We start from the raw sequence: 19,419 nt of genomic DNA on the forward strand, positions 1-19,419 counted from the left end.
GCCCGTGTCTACTTTACTTGAAGTTTCGTTTGTAATACTTAAAATTTGAGATAAATCCATTACTTAAATAACATTAACTCTATTTAACGTACGGTGGTTAAATTCAAGGTTTTTTCCCTAATATAATAGAAACATAACCTTTAATGAAGCACATTATGAATATCAAGCTCATGCTATCAAATTTGAGCTTTATAATCTTACTCATTATCTAGTAGCTTCATAATTATCTAGTAGTAATTGCCAATGTACTTTAATATTTTCAATTTGGAGGGTTTTAAAATTAATTTGAAATGGGTAAGGGAATATGTGTACATGGTTTTAGAAGGAAAAAACCTGCAACTGTGGAAACCTCAGCTAACCGTATTGCTCAGGGAATAAGCCAATTTTTATGGCAACAGTTTCCTGAACAGCTAAGGGTTTGGATTATAATAATTTTCAACATTAAAAAGCTCGTTTTGGACAAAAGTACTTTGGATAATTTTGAGACATATACACGTACAGCTCAGATAGACACAGTACACTTAACATAATTTGGCTTTTTCTTGAAGACTTGAGCAGTTATTCTTGACATCAGTTACTATACACAGTTTGATAACAGAAATGCCTTTGGGCCATTGAGGTGTTGAAAATTGCTTCCTTTTTAACTACCAGATTACAGACTGTTGCTAGGCTTTGGAGTTTCTGTTTATCCTATTTTCCCTTGCTGTCTTGCAGCTATTCCTTTTGCTGTTGCCAGCATGTCCTTGAGCCCTATTCTGTCAGCCCAGTTCTGTCCGAACTCAGAAAACAAAGCTGGTTAAACTGTTTCCACATTGAACACTCCTACTTTTGTCATGTTTCATTTCTAAATGAAAAGCAGGTATGACTATAAGACTTAATGACGTTGTGAAAAGTAAAGAACATGAATTTTAGCGTATGATCTTTATGACTATATTGGCTATTGAGAGGTTTCCCCTTTCTTTTTTTTCCTTTACTTATTTCCTGGATTTTTACTATTAGGATTAGATAAGCTTGCTAAGTAAGGTTCAGAGAGGTCCTTATTCTATACATTATGTTTACAGATAATTTGTGATGGACATGTTAATTTGTATGAGTGAGAGAACAGACTGATAAAATTTTCATTTTTCAGACTTTAAAATACATGACTATATTACTTTAATCATATCAAATTTAAGAATTCTACCTCCAGAATTTGCTGGGCTCGAAGACCTTTTTCCATTCTCATTTGTTGTATTCTCTTAATTCTTTCCTGTAGGAAAAATTATGACAATTTTAGATAATAAGCTAAATATCTAGGAGGAAGGTATTTAAGTGGAATCAAATAATTAAAGATATAAGTACAGATTTACCAAATTTTACCCATGCTGGATATAAATTTTAATTATTTACTTTAACATTATATATATGCCACCTGTCTTAAATTGGAATGACTTTATAAAATGTCTCAAAACAATTTTAAAATACAAATGCTAAATAAGTATATAAAAACAACATAAACCAAGCTGGTTAAACTCAAGTCTTTATAAATATTTGCAAGTACAAGTAATACTCATTTGGAAATAAATATTGGACAGACAAGTAGGATAAAACAGTCTATCAGGAAATCAGGACCCCTAAGGCTGGTCCTGAGTTACTGTCACTCATTGCATGAACTTGGACAAATAGAACTACTCTTGCATAAAATAGGGGAGGCACTTGCTCTTTTTCTCACTGTCACAATTAAATTAAAAACGATTTAAAAAGTGCACAGTACATCACGATTGTACGAAGTATTAACAATTGCCATAACGTGATAAATTACATTACTTTCAATAACTACAGTAAGCCAAATACAGAAATAATTTGTAGTAACTTATAAGTGGTGCTCAAATTATCTAAATGTAATGTACTAGTTATTGTTTGAATTCAGCAATCTAAATTTTGTTAACCTTACATTCTCATTTTAAAAAATCACTCCATATGTTATAAGCACATCGTTAACAATTTCACATACATAAATCCCTTTGAAAGTCCTAAATTGGCACTGATGAGGATACAGTTTTAAAAAAATACACCTAAATTGCCCTACTTGTAAATTGCAGCTGTCCTAGGATTTTCAGAGCCAACACATTCTATACTACCAAATATTACCATACCCACCCCTACTTCCAGATGCTAGTTGTACCTTTTGAAGCAATACTTTAATACATTTTTATTTCGTTTTTTGCATTGATGTTATTGATTTCCTGCAGGGATCCACTGTAGGATAATGAGATTTCTGGAATTTCTGCTGTGATTTTAGAAGACTGATCACTTTCTATGACTTTGCTCATTGTGAACCTAGGTTTTGATTATAGCTCACAAAAATAAAAATACAAGTGTATATTTTCTTTTATTTCCAAGTTGTAGAGAACACTGCATTTGATCCGCATTTGAAATATTTATTTAGATTAGAACTTGAGACCAAAGTGTTCTCTGAATTTAATCTTTAATCATGTCTACAAAAGCCATTCATTAATCTCTTAAGCACAGAAATAGGTATAGAACCTTGGGCTTAACTCACCCAGTGTAGAGCTGTTGTTTTAGTCTGAGTGATTTATACGGATGTACATATATATACTTGGTAGTGCTTTCATTAGCAATAGCAGAGATAAACATTATTTATAAATCAGTGCAGGGGAAGGAGCCAAGATGGCGGCGTGAATAGAGCGGTGGAAATCTCCTCAAAAAACCCTATATATTTTTGAAAATACAACAAATACAACTATCCCTAAAAGTGAGACCAGAAGATACAGGACAACAGCCAGGCAACATCCACACCTGTGAGAACACAGTGCCTCCGAAGGGGGTAAGATACAAGCCGCAGCCCGGCAGGACACGAGCGTCTCTTACCCCAGCTCCTAGCGGGAGGAGAGGAGTCACAGCAGGGAGGGAGAGGGAGCCCAGGACTGCTAAATTCCCAGCCCCAGCCATAAGCACTAGGAGAGCAGACACACAGCGAGTGGCGAGCTGGATGCTAGAGAAACGGGACAGTAAAACCTGCGAGCTGCCCCCACAGCCGGAGCCCCAGGGACAAAGAAAAGCGAGTGCTTTTTGAAAGTCTTAAAGGGACAGGAGCCTCAAACTGTAGGAAACACCCCGGTGTAATCAGCCCAGTTACTGGGAATACCGGGTAACTCGGGGCGCCCCGAACCCCTGGGTGGCAGCGCTACTCGGAGGCCCCTCACGGTGACAAACAGCGTCCCTCCAATTTCAACTCTGACGTGGCTCCGCCATAGCAGAACAGTAGTCTGAGGCCGGCCTCTCCCATGGAAGCAGGGCAGAGATTCCTCCACAACCTCCGGGCAAGAATAAGAAACCCAGTATGCGTGCAGCTGCCCAGCACAAGCCGCTAGGGGTCGCCGTTCTCCCAGGAGAGGAAGGCCACAAACCAGCAAGAAGGGACGACCTCCCAGCGACATACACACCAGCTCCCCAGAACTACCTCTATCGCCATGAAAAGACAGAAGAATTTGATGCAGACCAGACTAATCCAGACATCCTCCCCTGAGAAGGAACCTCGGGAGATAGACGTAACCAATCTCCCTGAAAAATAATTCAAAATAAAGGTCATAACCATGCTTATGGATCTTCAGAGAAATATGCAAGAGCTAAGGTATGAAGTCCAGAGGGAGATTACAGAAATAAAACAATCTCTGGAAGGACTTAAGAGCAGACTGGATGAGGTGCAAGAAGCCTTTAATGGAATAGAAATCAGAGAACAGGAACGCAGAGAAGTTGATGCAGAGAGAGATAAAAGGATGTCCAGGAATGAAAGAATATCAAGAGAACTGCGTGGCCAAACCAAACGGAACAGTCTTCGCATTATAGGGGTACCAGAAGAAGAAGAGAGAGAAAAAGGGATAGAAAGTGTCCTTGAAGAAATAATTGCTGAAACCTTCCCAGAAATGGGGGAGGAAATAGTTCCTCAGACCACAGAGCACACAGAACTCCAAAGAGGACAGCACCAAGACACATAATAATTAAAATGGCAAAGATCAAGGATGAGGATAGAGTTTTAAAGGCTGCTAGAGAGAGGAAAAAGGCCACCTATGAGGAAAAACCCATCAGGCTATCATCAGACTTCTGAGCAGAAACTTTACAGGCCAGAAGAGAATGGCATGATATATTTAATGCAATGAAACAGAAGGGCCTTCAACCAGGAATACTATATCCAGCACGTTTATCATTTAATATGAAGGAGGGAGTAAACAATTCCCAGACAAGCAGAAGATGAGGGAATTTAACTCCCACAAACCACCTTTACAGGGAATTGTAGACGGACAGCTCTAGATGGCAGCACTACCAAGGCTAAACAGATGTCACTGGAGAAAATAAAATCACAGCAAAGAAAGCAGACAGACCAAATTCTAACTGAAGGCAAAAAATAGAATCAACTACACACAAAGGCAGTTAAAGGAAACACAAAAGAGCAGAGAATAAAACACCCAATTTATAAAGAATGGAGGAGGAAGAATAAGAAAGGAGAGAAATAAAGAATCACCAGACAGTGTCTACAATTGCTCAATAAGCAAGTCAAGTTAGGCAGTAAGATACTAAAGAACCTAACCTTGAACCTTTGGTAACCACAAATCTAAAGCCTGCAATGCCAATAAGTACGTATCCTTCAATAATCACCGTAAATGTAAATAAACTGAATGCACCAATCAAAAGATGCAGAATAATACAATGGATAAAAAAGCAAGACCCATCTATTGGCTGCTTAAAAGAGACCCACTTCAAACCCAAAGACATGCAGTGACAAAAAGTCAAGGGATGGAAAATGATATTCCATGCAAACAAAAGGGAGACAAAAGCCGGTGTGGCAGTACTAGTAGCAGACAAAATAGACTTAAAAACAAAGAAAGTCACAAGAGATAAAGAAGGGCATTACATAATGATAAAGGGGTCAGTGCAACAAGAGGATATAACCATTATAAATATATATGCACCCAACACAGCACACCAGCATATGTGAAACAAATACCAACAAAACTAAAAGGAGGAAATAGAATGCAATGCTTTCATTTTGGGAGACGTCAACACACCATTCACTTCAAAGGACAGATCCACTAGACAGAAAATAAGGAAGGACACAGAGGCAATGAAGAACACACTAGAACAGACGGAACTAATAGACATCTATAGAACTCTACATACAAGAGCAACAGGATACACATTCTTCTCAAGTGCTCGTGGAACATTCTCCAGAATAGACCAAATACTAGGCCACAAGAAGAGCCTCAGTAAATTCCAAAAGATTGAAATTCTACCAACCAACTTTTCAGACCACAAAGGAATAAAATTAGAACTAAATTGTACAAAGAAAGCAAAAAGGCCCACAAACACATGGAGGCTTAACAACATGCTCCTAAATAATCAATAGATCAACGACCATATTAATATAGAGATCAAGCAATATATGGAAACAAATGACAACAACAGCACAAAGCTCCAACTTCTGAGGGACGCAGCAAAAGCAGTCCTAAGAGAAAAGCACATAGCAATCCAGGCATATGTAAAGAAGGAAGAACAATCCCAAATGAATAGTCTAATGTCACAATTATCGAAATTGGAAAAAGAACAAATGAGGCCTAAAGTCAGCTGGAGGAACATAATAAAGATCAATGAACAAATAAATAAAATTGAGAAGAATAAAATAGAAAAAAAAAATCAATGAAACCAAGAGCTGGTTCTTTGAAAAAATAAACAAACTAGATAAGGCTCTAGCAAGACTTATTAAGAGAAAAACAGAATCAACACACATCAACAGAATCAGAAATGAGAAAGAAAAACTCACGACAGACCCCACAGAAATACAAAGAATTATTAGAGAACACTATGAAAACCTATATGATAACAAGCTGGAAAACCTAGAAGAAATGGACAACTTCTTAGAAAAATACAACCGTCCAAGACTGACCAAGGAAGAAACACAAAATCTAAACAAACCAATTACCAGCAAAGAAATTGAAGCGGTAATCAACTACCCAGGAACAAAACCCCAGGGAGAGATGGATTTTCCTCAGAATTTTATCACACATACAGAGAAGACATAATACCCATTCTCCTTAAAGTTTTCCAAAAAATAGAAGAGGAGAGAATACTCCCAAACTCATTCTATGAAGCCAACATCACCCTAATACCAAAACCAGGCAAAGACCCCACCAAAAAAGAAAATTACAGACCAGTATCCCTGATGAACATAGATACAAAAATACTCAAAAACATATTAGCAAACCAAATTTAAAAATACATCAAAAGGATCAAACACCATGACCAAGTGGGACTCATCCCAGGGATGCAAGGATGGTACAACATTCGAAAATCCACCAACATCATCCAACACATAAACAAGAAGGACAAAAACCACATGACCATTTCCATAGATCCTGAAAAAGCATTGGACAAAACTCAACATCCATTCATGATAAAAACTCTCAGTAAAATCGGTATACAGGGCAAGTACCTCAACATAATGGCCATATATGATAAGACCACAGCCAACATCATACTGAATAGCAAGAAGCTGAAAGCTTTTCCTCTGAGATCATGAACAAAACAGGGATGCCCAACCTCCCCACTGTTATTCAACATAATACTGGAGGTCCTAGGCACGGGAGTTAGAGAAAACAAAGAAATACAAGAAATTCAAACTGGTAAAGAAGAGGTTAATCTGTCACTATATGCAGATGACATGATATTGTACATAAAAAACCATAAAGACTCCACTCAAAAACTACTAGAACAGATATCGGAATACAGCAAACTTGCAGGATACAAAATTAACACACAGAAATCTGTGGCTTTCCTATACACTAACAATGAACTAATAGAGAAATCAGGAAAACAATTCCATTCACAACTGTATCAAAAAGAATAAAATACCTAGGAATAAACCGAACCAAGGAAGTGAAAGTCCTATACCCTGAAAACTATAAGACTCTCTTAAGAGAAATTAAAGAGGACACTAAAAAATGGAAACTCATCCCATGCTCCTGGCTAGGAAGAATTAATATCGCCAAAATGGCCATCATGTCCACACCAATAAGCAGACTTGTTGCAAACCCTATCAAATTACCAACAACATTCTTCAATGAACTGCAACGAATAGTTCAAACCTTCATATGGGAACACCAAAGACCCAAAATAGCCAAGGCAATCCTGAGAAGGAAGTATAAAGTGGGGGGGATCTCACTCCCCAACTTCAAGCTCTACTACAAAGCCACAATATTCAAAAATTGGAAAACAATATGTAAGAGAAAGAAACCGTATTATTGTCGACCACCATACAAAAAAGTAAACTCAGAATGGATCACAGATCTGAATGTAAGTCATGAAACCATAAAACTCGTAAAAGAAAACATAGGCAAAACTTTCTTGTACATGAACACGAGCAACTTCTTCATGAACGTATTTACCCGGGTAAGGGAAACAAAAGCAAAAATGAACAAGTGGGACTATATCAAGCTGAAAAGCATATGTACAGCAAAGGACACCTTCATTAGAACAAAAAGGTAAACTGCAGTATGGGAGAATATATTCATAAATGACATATCTGATAAAGGGTGGACATCCAAAATATATAAAGAGCTCATGCACCTAAGGACACAAAAAGCAAATAATCCAATTAAAAAATGACCAGAGGAGCTGAACAGACAGTTCTCCAAAGAAGAAATTCAGATGGCCAACAGGCACGTGAAAAGATGCTCCACATCGCTAGTCATCAGAGAAATGCAAATTAAAACCAAAATGAGTTATCACCTCACAACAGTAAGGATCGACACCATCCAAAACACAAAGAACAACAAATGTTGGTGAGGTTGTGAAGGAAGGGGAACCCTCCTACACTGCTGGTGGGAATGTAAATTAGTTCAACCATTCTAGAAAGCAGTATGGAGGTTCCACAGAAAGCTCAAAATACAAATACCATTTGACCCAGGAATCCCACTTCTCGGAATTTACCCTATGAATACAGCAGCCCTGTTTGAAAAAGACAGATGCACCCCTATGTTTATCGCAGCACTATTTACAATAGCCAAGAAATGGAAGCAACCTAAGTGTCCATCAGTAGATGAATGGGTAAAGAAGAGGTGGTACATATGCACAGTGAAATATTATTCACCCAAAAGAAGAAAACAAATCCTTCCATTTGCAACAACATGGATGGAGCAAGAGGATATTATGCTCAGTGAAATAAGCGAGGCGGAGAAAGACAAGTCCCAAATGACTTCACCCATATGTGGAGTATAAGAACAAAGAAAAACTGAGGGAACAAAACAGCAGCACAATCACAGAACCCAAGAATGGACTCACAGTTACCAAAGGGAAAGGGACTGGGGAGGATGGGTGGGAAGGGAGGGATGAGGGCAGGGTAAAATTAAAGGGGGCATTACGATTAGCATGTATAAGGTGGTGTGGGGGCCCGGGGAGGGCTGTGCAATGCACGGAAGACAAGTAGTGATTCTACAACTTCTTACTACACTGATGGACAGTGACTATAATAGGGTTTGTGGGGGGACTAGGTGAAGCGGGGAGCCTAGTAAACATAATGCTATTCATGTCATTGTGGATTAAGGATAACAAAATTCATTTAAAATAAATAAATAATACTTAATCAATAAATTTCAAAAACTAAATAAATTTGAAAAACTAAAAACTCTGACTGTCCTCTACATTTACCTGTTTTCGTTTCTCAGCCTCCAAAAATTTGGCTTTTGCAGCTTCTTCCTTCTTTATCCTCTTAGCCTGTGCATATAAAATAGGTCTCAAAGTCATGCAACAGCACCACCACAACCTGAATATGACCTTACACTTGAAAATGGGGCTCCATGCCTCGCAAGGTTCAAAACAGTATGTAACATGTATGTAGACAATTACAGATTTCCCTTCAGTTTGTTACGTTTAACATACTAATTTCATTTCTAATGTATAGATTACACTTAAAATATACAAAAAAATTCTTAAATCGTAACAGTATGCCAGGCTTTCTTCTTCAAACTCTGTAAAAATTCTGAAATAATTTGAGTGTTATTTTACCTTAAAACTTAATCACAGAAAAGTGATGTTATGTCATTTGTTGCTTGTTCTCTGATTTTTTAAAGTACGACATCATCAGTGTAGAAAGTTTAGAAAAACAGAATAGATTTTAACAATAAAGGTTAAAGGACAAATAAGTAACATTTTAAAATGCACGTGTCTACTTTATTTGAAGTTTCTTTTGTAATACTTAAATTTGAGATAAATCCATTACTTAAATAACTTAAATGAAACATTAAACCCGATTTAACCTACTGTGGTTAAATTCAAGGTTTATTTTTTGAACTTTATAATCTTCAAGTCATTAACTAGTAGCTTCATAATTATCTAGTAGTAATTGCCAAAGTACTTTAATATTTTCAATTTGGAGTGTTTTAAAATTCATTTGAAATGGGTAAGGGAATATGTGTACATGTTTCTGCAAGGAAAAAACCTGTAACTGTGAAAACCTCAGCTAACCGCCTTGCTCAGGGAATAAGCCAATTTTTATGGCAACAGTTTCCTGAACAGCTAAGGGTTTGGGTTATAATAATTTTCAACATTAAAAAGCTTATTTTGGACAAAAGTACTTTGAATAATTTTGAGACATATACATGTACAGCTTAGACACAGTACACTTAACATAATTTGACTTTTTCTTGAGGACTTGGGCAGTTATTCTTGACATAAGTTACTCTACTACACAGTTTGATAACAGAAATGCCTTTTGGCCATAAAGGTGTTGAAAATTGCTTCCTATTTAACTACCAGATTACAGACTGTTGCTAGGCTTTGGAGTTTCTGTTTATCCTATTTTCCCTTGCTGTCTTAGCTATTCCTTTTGCTGTTGCCAGCATGTCCTTGAGCCTTATTCTGTCAGCCAAGTTCTGTCCGAACTCAGAAAACAAAGATGGTTAAACTGTTGGCACATTGAACACTCCTACTTTTGTCATGTTTCATTTCTAAATGAAAACCAGGTATCTAAATATAAGACTTAATGAAGTTTTGAAAAGTAAAGAGCATGAGTTTTAGCATATGATCATTATGACTATATTGGCTATTGAGAGGTTTCCCCTTTTTTTTTTCTTATTTCGTGGATTTTCACTATTAGGATTAGATAAACTTGCTAAGTAAGGTTCAGAGAGGTCCTTATTCGAAGCAATATGTATACAGATAATTTGTGATGGACATGTTAATTTGTATGAGTGAGAGAAGAGAAAAGACTAATAAAATTTTCATTTTTCAGACTTTAAAATACATGGCTATATTACTTTAAACATATCAAATTTAAGAATTCTACCTCTAGAATTTGCTGGGCTCGAAGTTCTTTTTCCATTCTGATTCGTTGTATTCTCTTAATTCTTTCCTATAGGAAAAATTATGACAATTTTAGATAATTAACTATCTAGGTGGAAGGTATTTAAGTGGAATCAAATAATGAAAGATGTAAGTACAGATTTACCAAAGGTTGCCCATGCTCGATATAAATTTTAATTATTTACTTTAACATTATATACATGCCACCTGTCTTAAATTGCTATGACTTTATAAAATGTCTCAAAACAATTTTAAAATACAAATGCTAAATAAGTATATAGAAACAACATAAACCAAGCTGGTTAAACTCAAGTCTTTATAAATATTTGCAAGTACAAGTAATACTCATTCGGAAATAAATATTGGACAGACAAGTAGGATAAAACAGTCTATCAGGAAATCAGGACACCTAAGGATAGTCCTGAGTTACTGTCACTCATTGCATGAACTTGAACAAATAGAACTACTCTTGCATAAAATAGGGGAGGCACTTGCTCTTTTTCTCACTGTCACAATTATATTAAAAAGGTTTTAAAAAGTGCACAGTACATCACGATTGTGTGAAGTATTAACAATTGCCGTAACATGATAAATGACATTTCTTTCAATAAATGCAGCAGGCCAAATACAGAAATAATTTGTAATAAATTATAAGTGGTGCTCAAATTCTCCAAATGTCATGTACTAGCTATTGTTTGAATTCAGCAATCTAAATTTTGATAATGTGACATTTTCATTTTAAAAAACCATTCCATATGCTATAAGCACATCGTTAACAATTTTAAATTCATATATCCCTTTTAAAGTCCCAAATTGGCACTGATGAGGATACTTTTAAAAGAATACACCTAAATACCATACTTGCAAATTGCAGCTTTCCTAGGACTTTCAGAGCCAACACATTTTATACTACTGTTTACTACAATACTAACCCCTATTTCCAATGCTAGTTGTACCTTTTGAAGCTATACTTTAATACATTTTTCTTTCTTTTTTTCAATTGATGTGATTGATCCCCTGCAGGATAATGAGATTTCTGGAATTTCTGTTGTGATTTTAGAAGACTGATCACATTGTATGATTTTGCTGATTGTGATCCTAGGTTTTGAATATTATAGCTTGACAAAAATAAACATACAAGTGTATCTTTTGTTTTATTTACAAGTGTTAGAGAAGGTTGAACTGGATACACATTTGAAATATTTATTTAGATTAGAACTTCAGACCTAAGTATACTCTGAATTTAATCTTTAATCAAGTCAACAAAAGGCATTCATTATTCTCTTAAGCACAGAAATAGGTATAGAATCTTGGCCTTTACTCACCCAGTGTAGAGCTTCCTATTAGTCTGAGTGATTTATATGGATATACGAATATATACTTGGTAGTGCTTTCATTAGCAATAGCAGAGATAAGCATTATTTATAAATCATTACAGTGAAAGGAGCCAAGATGGCGGTGTGAGTAGAGCGGGGAAACCTCCTCCAAAAACCACGTATATTTTCGAAAATACAACAAATACGACTATCCCTAAAAGAGAGACCAGAAGATACAAGACAACAACCATGCTACATCCACAACTGCGAGAACCCAGCACCTCCGTAGGGGGAAAGATGGAAGCCACAGGCTGGCGGAACACGAGTGCCCCACACTTCAACTCCAGGCAGGAGGAGAGGAGTCAGAGCGGGGAGGGAGAGGGAGCCCAGGACTGCTAAATACCCAGCCCCAGACATCCGCACCAGGAGCACAGACACACAGCGTGTGGTGAGCTGGATACTAGAGAAACGGGAAAGTAAAACCTGAGAGCTGTCCCCACAGCCAGAGCCCCTGGGACAAAGTAAAGTGAGTGCTTTTTGAAAGTGTTCAAGGGACAGTAGCCTCACAGGTGGACGGAAACGCCACGGCGCAATCAGCCCAGTAACTGGGAATTCTGGGGAACTCTGGGCGCCCCAACACCCTGGGTGGCAGCGCTACCCGGAGGCCCCTCACGGTGACAAACAGCCTCCCTCCCATTTCCCCTCCGACGTGGCTCCGCCATAGCAGAACAGCAGGCTGAGGCCGGCCACTCCCACGGCAGCAGAGCAGAGCTTCCTCCACAACCGCCGGGCAAGAATAAGAAATCCTGTCTGCGCACAGCTGCCCAGCACAAGCCGCTAGGGGTCGCCGTTTACCCAGGAGAGGAAGGCCACAAACCAGCAAGAAGGGACCTTCACCCAGCCGACATACATGCCAGCTCCCCACAACTATTTCCATTGACATGAAAAGACAGAAGAATTTGATACAGACCAGACTAACCCAGACATCCACCCCTCAGAAGGAACCTGGGGAGATAGACCTAACCACTCTACCTGAAAAATAATTCAAAATAAAGGTCATAACCATGCTGACGGATCTTCGGAGAAATATGCAAGTGCTAAGGCATGAAGTCTGGAGGGAGATTACAGAAATAAAACAATCTCTGGAAGGACTTACGAGCAGACTGGATGAGGTGCAAGAGGCCTTTGATGGAATAGAAATCAGAGAACAGGAACGCAGAGAAGCTGACGCAGAGAGAGATAAAAGGATGTCCAAGAATGAAAGAATATTAAGTGAACTGTGTGGCGTGGCCAAACAAACGGAACAATCTTCAGATTATAGGGGTACCAGAAGAGGAAGCGAGAAAAAAGGGACAGAAAGTGTCCTACAAGAAACAATTGCTGAAAACTTCTCCAAAATGGAGGAGGAAATAGTTGCTCAGACCACGGAAGCACACAGAATTCCAAAGAGGACAACACCAAGACACACAATAATTAAAATGGCAAACATCAATGACTAGGAAGAGTCTTAAAGAGAGCTAGAGAGAGGAAAAAGGTCACCAACAAAGGAAAACCCATCAGGATATCATCAGACTTGTCAGCAGAAACCTTACAGGCCAGAACAGAATGGCATGATATATTTAATGCAACCAAACAGAAGGGCCTTGAACCAACAATACTCTATCCAGCACGATTATTATTTAAATATGAAGGAGGGAGTAAACAATGCCCAGACAAGCAAAAGTTGAGGGAATTTACCTCCCACAAACCACCTTGACAGGGTAATGTACAGGGGCAGCTCTAGATAGGAGCATGCCTAAGGCTAAACAGATGTCACCAGAGAAAATAAAATCACAACAGAGAAAGCAGACCAACCAAATACTAACTAAAGGCAAAAGATAATATAAACTACACACAAAAGCAGTTAAAGGAAACACAAAAGAGCACAGAATAAAACACGCAACATATAAAGAATGGAGGAGGAGGAATAAGAAAGGAGAGAAATAAAGAATTACCACACAGTGTCTGTAACTGCTCAATAAGCAAGTGAAGTTAGGCAGTAAGATACTAAAGAAGCGAACCTTGAACCTTTGGTAACTACAAATCTAAAGCCTACAATGGCAATAAGTACATATCTTTCAATAATCACCGTAAATGTAAATAAACTGAATGCAACAATCAAAAGACACAGAGTAATACAATGGATAAAAAAGCAAGACCCATCTATTTGCTGCTTACAAGAGACCCACCTCAAACCGAAACACATACAGAGACTAAAAGTCAAGGGATGGAAAATGATATTCCACGCAAACAACAGGGAGAAAAAAGCAGGAGTTGCAGTACTACAAGCAGACAAAATAGACTTAAAAATAAAGAAAGTCACAATAGATAAAGAAGAGCATTACGTAATGATAAAGTGGTCACTGCAACAAGAGGATATAACCATTAAAAATATTTATGCACCCAACACAGGAGCACCACCATATGTGAAACAAATACCAACAGAACTAAAAGGAGCATATAGAATGCAAAGCATTCCTTTTGGGAGACTTAAATACACCACACACTCCAAAGGATAGATCTCCCAGACAGAAAATAACTAAGCATACAGAGGCGCTGAACAACAAACTAGAACAGATGGACCAAATAGACATCTATAGAACTCTATATCCAAAAGCAACACGATACACATTCTTCTCAAGTGCACATGGAACATTCTCCAGAATAGACCAAATACTAGGCCACAAGAAGAGCCTCAGTAAATTCAAAAAAATTGAAATTCTACCAACCAACTTTTCAGACCACAAAGGAATAAAACTAGAACTAAATTGTACAAAGAAAGCAAAAAAGGCCCACAAACACATGGGGGCTTAGCAACGTGCTCCTAAATAATCAATGGATCAACAACCAGATTAAAATATAGATGAAGGAATATATGGAAACAAATGACAATAACACAATGCCCCAAGTTCTGTGGGATGCAGCAAAAGCAGTCTTAAGAGAAAGTATATAGCAATCCACCATATTTAAAGAAGGAAGAAAAATCCCAAATGAACAGTCAAATGTCACAATTATCGAAATTGGAAAAAGAAGAACGAATGAGGCCTAAAGTCAGCAGAAGGAGGGACATAATAAAGATCAACGAAGAAATAAATAGAATTCAGAACAATATATAGAAAAAAAAAATCAATGAAACCAAGAGATGGTTCTTTCAGAAAATAAACAAAATAGACAAGCCTCCAGCCAGACTTATCAAGAGAAAAAGAGAATCAACACACACCAACAGAATCAGAAACGAGAAAGGAAAAATCACGATGAACCCCATAGAAATACAAAGAATTGTTAGAGAATACTATGAAAACCTGTATGCTAATAAGCTGGAAATCCTAGAAGAAATGGACTTCTTAGAAAAATACAACCTTCCAAGACTGACCAAGGAAGAAACACAAAATCTAAACAAACCAATTAAAAGCAAAGAAATTGAAGCGGTAATCAAAAACCTTCCCAGGAACAAAACCCCGGGCCAGATGGATTTACTTCAGAATTTCATCAGACATACAGAGAAGAAATAATACCCATTCTCCTTAAAGTTTTCCAAAAAATAGAAGAGGAGGCAATACTCCCAAACTCATTCTATGAAGCCAACATCACCCTAATATCAAAACCAGGCAAAGACCCCACCAAGAAAGAATATTACAGACAAATATCTCTGATGAACGTAGATGCAAAAATACTCAACAAAATACTACCAAACCAAATTCAAAAATACATCAAAAAGATCATACACCATGACCAAGTGGGATTCATCCCAGAGATGCAAGGATGGTACAACATTGGAAAACCAACCAACATCATCCACCACATAAATAAAAAGGACCAACACCACATGACGATCTCCATAGATTCTGAAAAAGCATTCGACAAAATTCAACATTCATTCATGACAAGAAGTCTCAACAAAATGGGTATGGAGGGCAAATACCTCAACATAATAAAGGCAATATATGATAAGCCCAAGGCCAACACCATACATAATAGTGAGAAGCTGAAAGCTTTTCCTCTGAGAGCGGGAACAAGACAGGGATCTCCATTCTCCCCACTGTTATTCAACATAATACTGGAGGTCCTAGGCACGGGAATTAGACAAAACAAAGAAATACAAGGAACCCAAACTGGTAAAGAAGAGGTTAAACTGTCACTATTGGCAGATGACATGATACTGTACAAAAAAAAACTCTAATATGCCCACACCAATATGCAGGCTTGATGCAATCCCTACCAAATTACCAACAACATTATTCAACGAACTGGAACAAAGAGTTCAAAACTTCATATGGAAACACCAAAGACCCCGAATAGCCAAAGCAATCCTGAGAAGGTAGAATAAAGTGGGGGGGGGGGGATCTCACTACCCAACTTCAAGCTCTACTACAAAGCCACAGTATTCAAAAACTGGACAACTACATGTAAGGGAATGAAACCAGATTATTGTCTAACCCCATAAACAAAAGAAATCTCAGAATGGATCAAAGATCTGATTGTAAGTCATGAAACCATAAAACTCTTTAAAGAAAACATGGGCAAAACTTTCTTGGACATAAACATGAGCAACTTCTTCATGCACGTATCTCCCCGGGCAAGGGAAACAAAGGCAAAAATGAACAAGTGGGACTATATCAAGCTGAAAAGCCTCTGTACATCAAAGGACGCCATCATTAGAACAGAAAGGTACCCTGCAGTATGGGAGAATATATTAACAAATGACAGATCCTATAAAGGGTTGACATCCAAAATATATAAAGAGCTCACGCACCTCAACAAATAAAAAGTGAATTATCCAATTAAAAAATTAGTAGAGGAGCTGAACAGACAGTTCTCCAAAGAAGAAATTCAGATGGCCAACAGACACATGAAAAGATGCTCCACATCGCTTGTCATCAGAGAAATGCAAATTAAAAGCACGAGATATCACCTCACCCAGTACCGATCGCCACCATCCAAAAGACAAACAACAAATGTTAGCGAGGTTGTAGTGAGAGGGGAAGCCTCCTACACTGCTGGTGGGAATGTAAATTAGTTCAACCATTGTGGAATGTAGAATGGATGTTCTTCATAAAGCTCAAAATAGACAAACCATTCGACCCAGGAATTCCACTTCTAGGAATTTACCCTAAGAATGCAGCAGCCCAGTTTGAAAAAGACACATCCACCACTATGTTCATCACAGCACTATTTACAATAGCCAAGAAATGAAAGCAACCTAAGTGTCCATCAGTAGATGAATGGATAAAGAAGAGGTGGTACATATACACAGTGGAGTATTCTTCAGCCATAAGAACAAAACAAATCCTACCATTTGCAACAATATGGATGGATCTAGAGGGTATTATGCTCAGTGAAATAAGCCAGGCGGAGAAAGACAAGTAACAAATGACTTCACTCATATGTGGAGTATAAGAACAAAGAAAAACTGAAGGAACAAAACAGCAGCACAATCACAGAACCCAAGAACGGACTCACAGTTACCAAAGGGAAAGTAACTGGGAAGGATGGATGAAAAGGGAGGGATAAGGGCAGGGGAAAAATAAAGAGGGCATTACGATTAGCATGTATAATGTGGGGTGGGGGCCCGGGGAGGGCTGTGCAGTGCAGGGAAGACAAGTGGTGATTCTACAACATCTTACTATGCTGATAGACAGTGACTGGAAAGGGTTTTGTGGGGGGGACTTGGTGAAGGAGCGAGCCTAGTAAACATAATGTTCTTCATGTCATAGTGGATTAAGGATAACAAAATAAATAGAAAAAGGTAAGAACTATGACTGTCCTCAACATTTACCTGTTTTCGTTTCTCAGCCTCCAAAAATTTGGCTTTTGCAGCTTCTTCCTTCTTTATCCTCTTAGCCTGTGCATATAAAATAGGTCTCAAAGTCATGCAACAGCACCACCACAAACTGAATATAATCCTAGACCTGAAAATGGGGCTCCATGCCTCGCAAGGTACAATACAGTATGTAACATGTATGTAGACAATTACAGATTTCCCCTCAGTTTGTTACGTTTAACGTACTAATTTCATTTCTAAAGTATAGATTACACTTAAGATATACAAAAAATTCTTAAATCGTAACAGTATGTCAGGCTTTCTTCTTCAAACTCTGTAAAAATTCTGAAATAATTTGAGTGTTATTTTACCTTAAAACTTAATTACAGAAAAGTGATGTTAGGTCATTTGTTGTTTGTTCTCTGATTTTTTAAAGTAAAACATGATCAGTGTAGGAAGTTTAGAAAAACGGGATAGATTTTAACAATAAAGGTTAAAGGACAAATAAGTAACATTTTAAAATGCACGTGTCTACTTTATTTGAAGTTTCTTTTGTAATACTTAAAATTTGAGATAAATCCATTACTTAAATAACTTAAATGAAAAATTAAACCCGATTTAACCTACTGTGGTTAAATTCAAGGTTTTTTTCCCTAATATAATAGAAACATAACCTTTCATGAAGCACATCCTGAATATCAAGCTCATGCTATCAAATTTGAGCTTTATGATCTTCAAGTCATTAACTAGTAGCTTCATAATTATCCAGTAGTAATTGCCAATGTAATTTAATATTTTCAATTTGTAGCGTTTTAAAATTAATTTGAAATGGGTAAGGGAATATGTGTATATGTTTTTAGAAGGAAAAGATCTGTAACTGTGAAAACCTCAGCTAACCGCCTTGCTCAGGGAATAAGCCAATTTTTATGGCAACAGTTTCCTGAACAGCTAAGGGTTTGGGTTATAGTAATTTTCAACATTAAAAAGCTTGTTTTGGACAAAAGTACTTTGGGTAATTTTGAGACATATACATGTACAGCTTAGACACAGTACACTTAACATAATTTGGCTTTTTCTTGAGGACTTGGGCAGTTATTCTTGACATCAGTTACTATACTACACAGTTTGATAACAGAAATGCCTTTGGGCCCGTAAGGTGTTGAAAATTGCTTCCTATTTAACTACCAGATTACAGACTGTTGCTAGGGTTTGGAGTTTCTGTTTATCCTATTTTCCCTTGCTGTCTTTTAGCTATTCCTTTTGCTGTTGCCAGCATGTCCTTGAGCCCTATTCTGTCAGCCCAGTTCTGCTGAACTCAGAAAACAAACCTGGTTAAAATATTTCCACATTAAACACTTACTTTTACTTTTGTCATGTTTTATTTCTAAATGAAAAGCAGGTATCTAACTATAAGACTTAATGACATTTTGAAAAGTTAAGAGCGTGAGTTTTAGCATATGATCTTTATGACTATATTGGCTATTGAGAGGTTTCCCCTTTCTTTTTTTTCCTTTACTTATTTCCTGGATTTTTACTATTAGGATTAGATAAACTTGCTAAGTATGGTTCAGAGAGGTCCTTATTCTATACATTATGTTTACAGATAACTTGTGATGGATATGTTAATTTGTATGAGTGAGAGAACAGACTGATAAAATTTTCATTTTTCAGACTTTAAAATACATGGCTATATTACTTTAATCATATGAAATTTAAGAATTCTACCTCTAGAATTTGCTGGGCTCGAAGTTCTTTTTCCATTCTGATTTGTTGTATTCTCTTAATTCTTTCCTATAGGAAAAATTATGACAATTTTAGATAATTAACTATCTAGGTGGAAGGTATTTAAGTGGAATCAAATAATGAAAGATGTAAGTACAGATTTACCAAAGGTTGCCCATGCTCGATATAAATTTTAATTATTTACTTTAACATTATATACATGCCACC

At 37.2% G+C, this 19,419-nt stretch overlaps 1 protein-coding gene across 1 annotated transcript in view; it reads right to left on the bottom strand.

Moving 5' to 3' along the window:
- LOC130681273 (bromodomain adjacent to zinc finger domain protein 2B-like) overlaps positions 1 to 19,419 on the bottom strand; it is an 81,530-nt gene that overhangs the window by 36,222 nt on the left and 25,889 nt on the right. The window contains exons 4-5 of the mRNA XM_057493910.1: positions 3,105 to 3,317; positions 1,184 to 1,246 (exon numbers count right to left, since the gene is read on the bottom strand). Of these exons, the coding sequence (XP_057349893.1) occupies positions 1,184 to 1,246; positions 3,105 to 3,317 (276 nt within the window). The remainder of the gene's footprint in view (positions 1 to 1,183; positions 1,247 to 3,104; positions 3,318 to 19,419) is intronic.

This window comes from Manis pentadactyla, chromosome 16 (assembly GCF_030020395.1).
Source record: "Manis pentadactyla isolate mManPen7 chromosome 16, mManPen7.hap1, whole genome shotgun sequence".
NCBI classification, from domain to species: domain Eukaryota; kingdom Metazoa; phylum Chordata; class Mammalia; order Pholidota; family Manidae; genus Manis; species Manis pentadactyla.